Genomic DNA, 13,009 nt, shown 5'->3' with positions numbered 1-13,009 from the left:
AGGTGTTGTGTGGGATTTTGGTTAACTATGCATTCATATTGCAATATACAAAGTAACCCATGCGTAGACACACACACACACACACACACACACACACACACACACACACACACACACACACACACACACACACACACACACACACACTTCTGCCTCTTCCTTTAATTTAATACACCTCATATAAAATGTTGTGACCTGTCTGGTTTAAATGCTTGCTATTGTTTAATTTCACAAAGTTTCTAATGAATTGAATCATTTTCTAAGCAGTGTTTTATGAGTACTATCGGCATGAGTGAATACAAATACACGTGAACAGAGTAATTACATAACACGTGTTGTAGAGGCTATTTGAATACGGGTGTGCCTTGAGATAGCTCGTCCTTTGGTGTGCACTTACCAACAAACACACAGTTTTACAATGAATACAAATAAAAATGATATTTGAATGTACAATTATTGAGAGTGTGGAGGGGAATGATGGTGAATGTGAAAAGTCACGGGTGCTGAAGTGACAGGGTTCGAGTGGGTGGAGGCAGATAAAAATTAGCCCACAACTTCAAAGCACTTCTGGGTGGAGTTGACTGGCATCCATATGCGGTATTACTAAACTTCTCAGGAAAAGAAACTGAAATTTGGCACTGCTTGACTTCCCTTTAAATATTAAGTATCTATACCCATACAAGCTGCATCGATTATCTTAGCCCAGAACACTGTGGCAGGGTCACATGCACGTGATTCATTCTGTTTTGTTAGAGAAGACGTTTTTTCAGCTTGTCCCTGAGAAAGGTTTCAGTCTTAATTATGCTTTTATTGGATTAGATGAATGAAAATAACTCAAGGGATCAGCACAATAAAATCTGAATTAATGGTTCATAAATCTTATGCAAATCTTTCAGTGACAAGTCTTTCTCATGAAGTGAGGAATGTTGCTGAGCTACTCGCTACAGGGTGGGACAGACATACAGGTTGAAACATTTGTCTCACTACAGAGTCAAAGTCATTTCCTTGTGATACTACATCACAGCAGTTATGGGTCCATGTGTCTTGTCCAGTCTTGTTTGTGTTTTGTGTCTGACCCTGCTCCCAGCTGTATGGGGTGAGTATTATTTTTTACTGTATACAGTCTATGTTTAGGACTTCCTTTGCAAAATGATCCAGTCCAGCTGGATCTGTTTTAATCAGGGTTCATACTGTAGCTGCAGCTTCGTCATTGCCACTTGTCTTCAGCTTGAATGCACATGTAACTCTCTCCCTCTATCGTCTTCACCATCACCTTGTTTTTTTTATGTTACAGCTGAATACTGTAGCAGATATCAGGACACGTCTGGTCGCTACCACGATAATCAGCAATGTTACAATCAGTACTGCTGTGGTTACTGTACCCAGAGGTACTGCTGCGGTGACCAGAGATACCGCCTAGCTCAGGATCGCTGCTCTAAAGGGTGTGCTCTTGTTTTGATCCTGTGTTGTTCTCCCCCACGATACAAAGAAAAATATATTTATTTTAATAATTATAACCCTAACCCTAACCCTGACATTTTCATTGTGTCCTTTCTCCAGAACTAGCCAAGGCGGGGGAAAGAACAAACTTCCCACGCTTCTTGGAAGCACCTTAGGGACTATTTTCCCCCTCATCCTTATTGTGGGTGTCATCATCTGCTGTGTGGCTCCTTGCTGCTTCTGCTACAAGAAGTGTCGAAAAGGAGGCAACCGAGGGAACCAACGTAGGACACATTTTTGGCTACAGTTTATTTTTTGCAGACAACAATCTTTTTTATATATATACTGTATGTGCAAGAGGTTACAGTTGAACAAAAACCTGATCTTCTGTTTCACAGTATAACCGAGAATTCTTGACGCGTCAGTGGTTTGCAAACAAATTACATTAGAGAATTGGCACCTTACCCATCTTTGACTTTACCTACAGCTGTGATAGGCCCCGGGCCCATGCACCCACTCGCTCCTTCCGGAGGATACCAACCGGCCTACCCAGGCTACCAGCCCGGACCTGCCCAGCCTGGATTTGGAGGAATGCCCAACCCTGGAGCACCACCGCCCTCATACTTCGATAGTGAGTTATAAACACTTCAGACTGATTCAACCTGAGAGGAACATATAGGTGTGATAGGCTTGGTTGAAATCACCCATCTGCTAGTCCACTTGTCAGAAAAGAGGATGTATTCGTTTGTCCTGTGATTTATATACTTAAAGGATCGTCTTCAATTGATCACAGTTGTTTCTTAGCATTTACTGACAGCAATAATCTGTTTTAAAGAATAAGTGTAGTGTTACTCTTTACTTGTTATTGTCAAAGTCAATAGGTAATGCATGTGTACCTCAAGCCTAATATATCTTATTCCTCTGTGCCAATGCAGCTCAATTGATGTCCAAAACCAAAAGAGTTGCAAAGAGTTATTTTTGGCGCACCTGGTTCTGGAAATAAAAATCCTTTTAATTTTACGACAGACAAGGTTACATAGAGCACTTTTACTCATCAGATCGGCATGAAACTCTCCTGGTTAAATTATCAGCACAGAATATTAACAACAATTATTCTTTTTTAGTTTTTTCTCTTTCCTTTAGTGTTCTTGTGCATGTAAAAGGTCTTGAAAGTTAAAAAGGTCAAAGTCCGCACCAACAGAAACTCCTCTCTCCCACTGAAAACATTGCTCCTGAAACGCCTCGTCAGTAGTCATGCCTTTAATTCTGTGACTTTGTGACATCACGCTACGTCACCATGTCGAACATTTGCATAATTTATGCCATTTGGCTTGTTTGGCACTTAAGGATTAATTCAAAACAGCTGCACTATCATTGCTAGCGGTGCTGCCTCAGGCGTGTGCAAGCTGACCAATCAGAGGAGACTAGGTATTTGGGAGGGGGGCCCTTAAAGAGACAGGAGCTAAAGCCTGAAAATGAGCATAATATGTCTCCTTTAATAAAAAGTTAAAAGGTGCAAGTCGGTGTACTTTGTACTAGAAGTTAACTACAACTATATGTATATTTTTTCAAATCAGATTTGAAATGTATACGGGTGAAATGTTCCTCTCTTACCATGAGTGCCAAATGTGTATTAATCCGCATCTGAAAATAGTCCCCAACAAATTCACAATTTCCTCCTCTTGGATTAATGTTGTTAATGTAGTAAATTGTTTCTACTTTAAAAATAAAATAATCTTTTTTTGTCTTTTATTGTTTTAGGCCAACATCTTTGTTTGAAAAAAAAAGAAAAAAGAAGAATTTAGGAACATCACAAACCAACTATTTTGTTTTTTCTCTTTTCAGATGATCCAGGTTACAATCCAGCTGCATTCAATCCAGGACAGCCGATGTATCCCTTCGGGCAGCTTTTTGCAACCCCACCAGATTCAGATGGATCTTCACAGCCGCCCTTTAACCCCGCTTATGACCCAAACTCTGTAACCGGATAGCTTACTAGACCGATACTCTCCTGGTTTCAGCACCATTCTCAGGGGATTGTAAAATGTGTTGAATAGATTGAGATGACAGTGCAAACCCTCTCTGCAGGATGTCAAATTTGAATTAAATCTGTGAAAATCTACATTTTGACACTTTAATTTAAACTCAAACTCTGCTGAAATGCTTTATGGTTAAACCTTTATGGACAATAGCTTCAGTAATGGCAATTTGTTAGCAATGTCCAATTGTAAAATATGACCACTTTTAAACTGAATTTTTAATGTATGTTGAAAAAAAGTAAAAAGCAACAAACTCCACGGGCATTGTGTTGATCCTGTGTTTACTTGTGGGTATTTTTGTGGATTACATGACTTCTGTATTCGCTTGTAATGCGTTTTGAGGTGAGATTCCTTCTATCTTGAGGGGTTTTCTGAACCTCATCTGCACAACCTGCTTCCTTTTTGTTGCTGCTGTTTGTGCTGCTTTGTTTTTACTGTGGAAAGTACATAATGTGCCCACTTGTCCAGTGGACATAAACCACAAACAACAAACAAACAAACAAAGAAACACTCTTCGTGGCAAAGTACATTACAGAAGAAATGAAAATTAAAATAAGAACATGATCCTGTTATGGCCCAAATCTGCTTCTAGTATCAGTATAAAGTATCTTCATCACCAGCTGATGGCACTAACTGGGTGGCTGGCTCACCCTGTACTCCCCCTGGTTTTGAAACACTGGAGTTTCACTTAGGGGCCATCAACAAATTACTGTTTGACTGACGCAAAAAACTTTTTTTCAGTACTTTCATGCATCCTAAAATAATACAATAAATAGTGACATAACATATATCATGATAAATGTGTACTCACTGTCCAGTATAGTAGTACAATTCAGTATTGATTTGGAGTCAGTAGGTCACATGACACTGAAGTTATTAAAAAGAAAAACGACGTTAGCTCAGTCGTATTAGCTCAATATATTAGCCGATTAGCTCAGTCATAAGGAAGAGTATTAGTGCCAGGGGTGAGGGAAGATGCACTTCAAGAAAAAAGTCAAAATGTCGAGAACGAGGTTGAAATACAGTTTTGTGAATAAATTAATGTGCACCGTTTGATGTCGTCTCAAAAGGTCGACTTTAATCTTGAAATGTCAAGTTTATTCTCCACATTTAGAGATTAGAGTGGACCTTTTGAGACGACATCAAACGCCTCAACAAAATGCCTTGGGTAGATGAACTGATGAAACTGCTTTAGTCACATAGAAATTATTTCTCAGTATCAGGACTTTGAGGAGATTTTTCTATCATCACCCCTGGCCATAATACTCCCCGTACATTCAGATATGCAGACCTATGTAAAATACATCGATTAGACCTGCACATTATCAAGTAGGTGTGCTATAAGAAACAAATCATATTTTTTTTTCTTACTCATTTGGGCAACTCTGTAGGAAGGTATTGAAAATACTTTTTGTCAGCGTAGTAGTTATTTATTGACGGGCCCTAAGTGAAACTGCTTCAGAGCGACGGATCTCAGAGCAGCTGGCCGTCCTCCCTCAGTCAACCCCGGGCTGAAACACGACGAACATGTCCCGGAGTAAACTGAATATTCAACCTTAAACTAACTCCAGCACAGTGTAGCAGCTATGAAGTAAGTTTTATTCAAGTGTTTTTAAAAAAAAATCTTTAATCGCACTTCCTCAGTCGCATGCTGACAGTCACAAACTGAAACCGAAACTTAAGAGCAGCCACGCTGTGAAAATACTTAGTTACTTGTAAAAAGTTCAAATCTAAGTGATGTAAAGTTGTTGTTTTTTGAACTCCCATTATCAGAGTCAGTTTTACTATAACATCTGATGTTTTGGTTTAACGTTACATGTCTACGGTTGTGTTGTTACAGTCTATTAGATCATATGTGTGTGTAGCCTAGCTTGTCCTGTCAGAGTCACTCTTCATGGTGTCAGAAAAACACAACTTTTTAACATCTTTGTGACGATTTATTTTCCCTACAAGTCCAAGAAGATTTTAGAAACTTTATTTAGAATCAGAATGAATCACTAGTTTGACAAAAGATGGTTTTTCCACAGGAAAATGAGTCACATTAAAAGAATCTGTAACTCAAGCAGTCAGACAAATGGAGTATTGTGTTGTCACCCATACAAATGGTACTTGAGTAGAAATCTTAAAGTGTCTGATGTTAAATGTACTCAAGTACCAAAAGTATAAGTAAGAGTAAATTGTACATATAACACCATGTAGGTATATACGATTATCCGCCTCGCTAATAACTGTATCCGATAAAAATACATTAATGTTAAATTACTTTGACTCTGATACATCATGTAATCTGCAAAGTTACTAGTAACTAAAGTTAGCAAATACATGTAGTGAGTTCAATCTTGGTGTTGTGTTTGTGTTGTTATTTGTTATGTTATGTCAGAGTATTTGGACAGATGCTTTGGCAACATTGTTGTTAAACGTTCATGCCAATAAAGCCCCTGAATTTGAATTTGAATTTGAATTTGTTAAAAGTAGTGGAGTAGAAATATATAGTTGCATAAAATGGAAATACTCAAGTAATGTTCAAGTACCCAACGACTCTGATAAAAGTAAAAGTCACCAGTGGGAATAATACTTACTATAATAATACTAAGTATAAGTCTTAAAGTATATCATATTCAATGTATTTAAGTAGTACAAGTCAACTGTAACCTTATATTACCATGTATGTACATTCGACGGATTAATGGCCTGGCTTTGACCATAAGATTTTTATTTTTACTGCAATTGTTTATCTATTCCACATATATGTCATCAGTGTGCTTGATTACTAATATTGGTATCGGTATCGTTCCTACAAACAGTATCATCGTTTTTAAGAAATGTAATTATCTTAAACATTGAACCTGATTAAATGTCACTTTCTATGTCTTTTCTCCATTTCTAAAGCAGAATGATGTTCGGAGGCGCCATGGAGATTGTTTCACCCTTAATCGTCAGTTGTTGTATCATCTGCTTTGTGATGCTTTGCTGCTTGTTGTGCAAGAAGTGTCGAAAAAATCAAGGCAACCAAGGTAAGACAGTTTACTTTATTCAGGCAACCGCAGCCTTTTCTATGTACTGTCTGTGCAACAGGGTTGCAGCCATATACCGTTTTTTAAAGCTTTGTCATGGTATGAAATTCGACGATTATCATACATGCACATTTGCTTATCTGTGGTATTGAGTTCTACTGTTTTGGTGTCAAAAATATATTTTCCTCAAGTTTATATCACCTTTTATGTCTGTTAGGACGTAAAACCCTTTTGTTTCATCCTATTAAAGATCAAAGTAACTGATGATAATAATAGTAATTGTGAAATACTGAATACTATGAAATTTATGTTAAGATTATAGTACCGTGAAAACTTCATACCGTTGCAACCCTAGTGTGCAAGCGATTTCATTTACAGGTCGAGGGCCGGTGTGTAGGATTTAAGAGCATCTAGTGATGTGGTTGCGGATTACAACCAACTGAACACCCCTCATTTCACTCCCCCCTACGATGGCCGTTATGGGCTACTGTAGAAACATGGCTCGGCAGACTCTGCAGAATGGAAAACAACTATTTTTAGTTTTAGGTGACACAATATTGAAAACGTAATTCTGAATATTATATTTCATTTCTGCTCTTAAAAAGGCCTAAATCCTAAATACCGGACCTTTAAAGGAAACGTTTGACATTTTTGGATATATTGTTAATAAGTTAGTTAAATATAGTTTTGTTTACCAAGCTAAATATGAAGTTACTTACCATAGCAAGTTATTAACAAGTTGTATCTTTCTTTGTTTAATTTGTATAATGATAAATTGCCTCAAAGGATTATCTGTGTCTTTCTCTCAAACCGCACTTATTCTCTGAATTAACCTACACCTACAGCGAACACCACCGTAGTCTACACGTCACCCCAGCAGCCACTCCCCCCATCCGGATATCAGCCATCCTACCCAGGCTTCCAGCCTGTACCTGTCCATGGAGGATATGGAGGCCCGCCCTTCGCTGCAGGACCACCACCCTCATACTCGGAAGCTAGTGAGTTATTTCATGACATCATTCAGTTTAACAATACAGCAACTTCTCCTTAATCTGTCCTTAATCAGTTATACTGATAGTTATTAATGGACGACACAGGGTCCAGAACTGGTTCCCTCTGCGAAGTTAATGAATTCCTGATAATGGACGCCTCTTCAGACATTATCCCTTACATGAATGAGTCCTATGCACTGGGTGACGTGTTCCTCCACTACCATGGTCACTTTATACAGTAATATATGTTAAAGGATAACTACCGTTTTTTACAACCTGGACCTTATTTCTAGCAAAATATATGGTCATTTACTCACCCAGATAACTTTGGTGTCATTTGAAGTCGTTCGGACAAAATTAGATCCAGTGTAGCGCCGATATATCCATATAATGCGAGTAACGGGGCAGCGACACACAGCCTCTATAATGCATTATCTGCCACGAAACTAGTTCATTTCACCAATATTTTGTTACGATATGCTAGCGCTATTCCCCTCTGAGTCCGGGCCCGTCCGTTATCAACATCCGGGGTCAAACTAGCAGTAGCAGCTACAGGTAAACAAGCTGGGCTGTCGCGGGTGCGCGCGCAGCTCAGAGACGACATCTTCCAGGTCAGAGGTAGTAGGGCAACCTACAGACCCCGGATGTTGACAACAGACGAGCCCGGACTCAGAGGGGAATAGCACTAGCGTATTGTAACAAAATATTGGTGAAATGAACTAGTTTCGTGGTAGATAATGCGTTATATAGAGGCTGTGTGTCGATGCCCCGTTACTCGCATTATATGGATATATCGGCGCTACACTGGATCTAATTTCGTCCGAACGACGCCGAATGACACCAAAGTTATCTGGGTGGGTAAATGACCATATATTTTGCTGGAAATAAGGTCCAGGTTGTAAAAAAACGGTAGTTATCCTTTAAGAACTACACTGGCCAGATATTTAAGTAACTTCGAAACTATTTTAAAGTCTTGTGTTTTTAAAGGATAGGGAAGTGTTGTCATTAGACATCTTTGACAAAAACAAAAATATACACCAGTATTAACCCTTCATGATTATTGTTACAGGCCAACATTTTTCAGTAACAACAAACCAAATATGTGTTTTTGTCTTTTCAGCTGATCCAACTCTGTTCCCAGCTGCATTCGGTCCACCACAGCCAATGTACCCCTACCCCGGGCAGCCTTATGGACCGCCACCACATTCACATGAACTGGCACAGCCGGCCTACAACCCAGCTTATGGTCCAAACCCCTAAACCAGCTCACTAGACCGAAACACTCCTTGTTTTAAAAACCCTGGCTGCACTACCATTCTCACTGGAATGTGAAATGTGTGGATCGTGTTGTTTTGATACAGTGGAAACTCCCATTTGAATTAAATACAGTAGATCTCAGGAATATATATATGGAAATATCTACATATGTTGTGTATTTAAGACAGTAAAACTTTATCTTGCTGCTGCTTTTTATGCGCAGACCTCTGTGAACATGAGCTTCAGGAATGGCCTTTTGTTAGTATCCAGCTGCGGTGCCGTTAGATCGATTGAAATTCTAGTGAATTCAAAATGCCTCTGTTGTGATAAACGCCAGCAGCCACTAGAGGTCGCCTCTGCCTCAGGGTTGTTTTGTATAGAAAGAAAGGGGAACACAGTGGCTGAGCATTGTTTGCTGCATGCAGGTGCCGAGTCTTGTTATCCATCATTTTTTGTTGCTTTGTTAAAGCCTACTTTACTGTTAATACGTGAGTAGTTAACCACTGATAAATGCATAATCAAGTATGTGTTAATCTTAATTAAAGGTGCACCATGCCGTTTTAGGGGTGACTGTTTAATCAGAAGAGAAAAATCATTGATTGATGATTTTTTTAATAACTGAATAAACAGAATAAACTAACTGTCCTCAAAGGACAACACAATTTATATAATAGTATTACGTTGTTTAAATGTGCAGGAGCCTTCTTAGGAGCCACGTTTTTAGCTTCAAACAGTGTTCTGGTGACCTTATTCCCCTCAGACAAAGACTTGTTTATTCAGAAATACATCAAATACATATTTCTTATTGATACTGTGAATGTTTAATTTGAATTTCTTTATTTTTGTCATCAAAACTACATAGTGCACCTTTAAACAACAGAAAAGCTTAGTAAAGTTTTAGCAGTGATGTATTCAGGAAGTTAGTTCAGCTCAAAACGTTCGTAAGTGTCTATGAACTTTTTTTTTTTTAAGAGCTCAAAATATCTTATAATCTACAAAAACCTGTTTATGATGCTATGGATATTGATGTTAACTGGCATCTTATAAAGATTATAACACCAACACTTTCAAGGATCGCAATATAAAGCGTTACCCCTGGGCTTTTGTCTCTTCCACTGCATCAAAGCAATGGAGACTTTTACTACCTTGCTTCTTAAACTCACTTACAATAAAATTAGGTTGTTATGAAATCCATAAAGTCGTAACTCATTGTTATCACCTACAGCGAGACAAAACCACTGTGCTCTGCTCAGTTTAGCCTCTTCCTGTGGGATCACGTGCCGTTAAATAGCTACAGTGGGTGTGCTCGCATTTAATCCCATAATAACCAGCACCACTCCCTCTTACAGCATCCTGCACTATCCATTAATCAATACAGTAATAGTGCTGACTGTGGCTGTCTCAGTCATCGTAGCGATGGGGGGCTATAACAGGAAAAATGACCCTGCCTCTATGTACAGCTCCCCGCTTGCCGTCTAAAATAAGATCTCCCTCTCCTTGAAGTGTGGCTCAGACTGCTAATGAGCACTCGTGTCGGGATGCCTGTGTCATGGACGATGTGGCAAATAATCTTTACAGCCAGTTCTCCTCCTCTCCATCCCTTTCTTCTCCTCTCTTTTCCCTTTCTTCCACCCCTCCCTCTGACTGTGCTTTGTTCTGTCTAAAGGCATTTTTGTCTGGCCTCCTGCCCGAGCTGCCATTAAGATGTTTTCAGTATTTTCTCGACGTCCCACACCATTCCTCATGTCTTTTCCCCTTTTCTTCTGCTCAGTGGAATCCTTCTGGTATTTACCGTATATCTCAAGTCAGAGATCGAGAACCGACAGGGGTCACGATGCAGGTCAGAAATCAACCTTTTGATGAGATTTTAAATAATTATTCAAGGGTCTGTATGGAGCCAGTGAGCTGTGTGTGGGAGCACAAACTCCCCAATGCGTGACCTCGCTCCTGCCAAGATGCTCCTAAGAGATACAAGCATGCTGAACTCTCCCACACGCTCAGGATGGAAACACAAACAGACTGGACAGCATTATTCATGTTTTGTTATTTTTAAAAATCTGTTCCATCCCCAAAGGTTGAGTGATTAAAAAAATAAGTTTCCAACATTATTTATATTTGATATTTTTGCCATATTTTCCTTTACTTAAGATAAGTGTTAACACATTTTCAAGAGAGTGAACCGTGTATCAATGTGTATCATCAACCATCGAATGGATTGCCATAGTATTTTGTACAGACATTCATGGTCCCCAGAGGATGGTCCCAACCACTCGAACAGAGCAGGATAAATCAGCATTTTCCTTTTGCAATAAGCAAGCTAAGAAAGGCGTGACGTATTTAAACATACTTTAAAATCAGTTTTTACAGACGTGCAGATGTTATTCCTTTTAACACCTGCCATTATTCTACTAAGATTCTCTCTAGTGTTTGAAATGTTATTGTGATGTTATCTGTCCATGTTTGCACTATTATACAAATTTTATTTCATTTTGCTGCCCCTCTTGACCAGGACAATCCTCTCTGGATCAAATAAAGGATACAAAATACAAATGCGATGGACTCTGATGATCCTCAGACTTTTATATTAGCGCCACCAGCAGGTTGAAATTGATATTTTTAGCAAAATGTCCCGATAACTTTTGGATATAGATGTTCATGGACATGTTCTTTATTATTATTTAATCTGTTTTGTTTATCTTGTTTAATGTATGACATTTATTTTTGTATTGTGTATTGGATATGTGTATATTGTTATGTGTAATGTTTCTGTTACCTGCCACAAGACTACTGAAGGAAATCAGCATTCTTGCTAAATCGTGTTTACATCGTGTATTTTTAATGATGTTCATTAACTTGTTTTGTCTCCTTCAAATAGACAAATAAAATAATATATAAAAAAAATGCTCATCGCAAAATTAATTCTAATAATTCATGAAGTCAGTATTTTATTTTGCCTACAAAACAAATAGCCTCAGCGAATGTTAGCATGTGGTGCACGTCAACATGTGAGCATTCTCGGCGTGTGCATGTGAGCATGCTGAAGTTTGCGTTCGGCTCAAATCACGAGAAGTTTTTTGCTTACCCTTTCTGATATAAATGTGGTGGACAAAATAATAGAAACACCTGTCAGTATAGTGCAACAGCAATAAGCAACTCAACGAACCGCAGCCTCCAAAATAACCACAAGTTGAACACCTTTTAAGAGTTTTTTTTTAACAAAAACTGAAAAGTAACACTTTCATGAAAAAAAGGATTTATTGCAGGACTTTTGTATTAAACTGCATTAGTTTACAATAAATTGGCGACTGAACGTATAGTCAGTATGTAGTTAACACCACATGAGGGCGACCGGGTGCAGAGTTTTTGATATTAAGAGCGGCTGCCCTCCAGTAACCTGGTGTGTGTGTGTGTGTAGAAATTGAAGATAGCACCAAGAGACACTAATCTTATGTCAGTTTTAATCCTCTTCAGGGTTTTTTGTGACTTTGCTGCCTCTTTGTCAACGCTTGAAGCTAATTTTGCCTGCAAAGTCTGCCACATGGTTTGTCAAATGGAGGCTCTCTGCAAGAACATCGAGGATAAACTGAAGGTACCCCACAGATATGTTTTAAAAGGTGTATAAAGCACTGTGCTTTGACTGATAATGTGTTTTAGATTTTTTAGTCTTTCCACCAAAATGTTGTATTATCTTGCTGAAATCCTTAAAATTACATCTACCTTGTTCCTTGTTAAAAGAAATCCTAAATCTATGTTGATGCAAATATGTGTCATTTTAAAACACTTCAAACAAGATGTCATTGTCAAGTCCATTCTCAGTGTCGGTGCACTGGAGGCTTCAAGTTTCCACGTCACACTTGTGTACGCTGAATATTGTGATGTCACGAATCATGCTCGTTGGCCCGCCTCTTAAACCTTATACCCCTTATAAACCCTTATAACCTCAGTGAGCTCAGATGTTGTTTTTGTGTTGGCACTGTAAAAAGCAGGAGCCATTTTTTTTATTATCCAATGTTTTCACCCATGTCAGTTTATTTGTTTGATGGTTGGTTTGTGACCATGATTACACAAAAACTACTGAGTGGATTTCCACGAAACTTCGATGGAAGATGGGTCCCGGCACAGAATAGACCCCATTCACTTTCGGTGCAAAAAATCAGGCGTATTTAGATGACGAATGAGTACAAAGGGGGACTACTGGGACTACTGATATCACCTTATCTGTATCTACTCTGCACAGGTTGAGCTGTGGGATGAGTTCATAAAGAAA

General features: G+C 38.7%; 2 protein-coding genes across 3 annotated transcripts; both read left to right on the top strand.

The window, feature by feature from the left end:
* Positions 1 to 1,022: 1,022 nt before the first annotated feature.
* LOC311254356 (uncharacterized protein) lies at positions 1,023 to 3,727 on the top strand. The gene is made up of 5 exons (XM_084348076.1): positions 1,023 to 1,096; positions 1,295 to 1,442; positions 1,561 to 1,724; positions 1,928 to 2,071; positions 3,286 to 3,727. The coding sequence occupies exons 1-5, from the start codon at positions 1,030 to 1,032 to the stop codon at positions 3,429 to 3,431; spliced, it is 669 nt and encodes a 222-aa protein (XP_084204202.1). The 5' UTR covers positions 1,023 to 1,029; the 3' UTR covers positions 3,432 to 3,727.
* Positions 3,728 to 4,957: 1,230 nt separating this feature from the next.
* LOC311254349 (uncharacterized protein) lies at positions 4,958 to 11,644 on the top strand. Of its 2 annotated transcripts, none has more exons than XM_084348069.1 (4): positions 4,958 to 5,070; positions 6,372 to 6,493; positions 7,339 to 7,491; positions 8,606 to 11,644. In XM_084348069.1, the coding sequence occupies exons 1-4, from the start codon at positions 5,066 to 5,068 to the stop codon at positions 8,743 to 8,745; spliced, it is 420 nt and encodes a 139-aa protein (XP_084204195.1). In that variant the 5' UTR covers positions 4,958 to 5,065; the 3' UTR covers positions 8,746 to 11,644. The 2 variants fall into 2 exon arrangements, with proteins under 2 accessions (XP_084204195.1, XP_084204194.1); XM_084348068.1 differs by having other exon boundaries at positions 6,369 to 6,493.
* The last annotated feature ends 1,365 nt before the right edge of the window (positions 11,645 to 13,009 follow it).

Source organism: Pagrus pagrus (assembly GCF_965226575.1).
Source record: "Pagrus pagrus genome assembly, chromosome: 3".
Taxonomy (NCBI): Eukaryota; Metazoa; Chordata; class Actinopteri; order Spariformes; family Sparidae; genus Pagrus; species Pagrus pagrus.
This window is presented reverse-complemented; position numbering and strand designations above follow the sequence as displayed.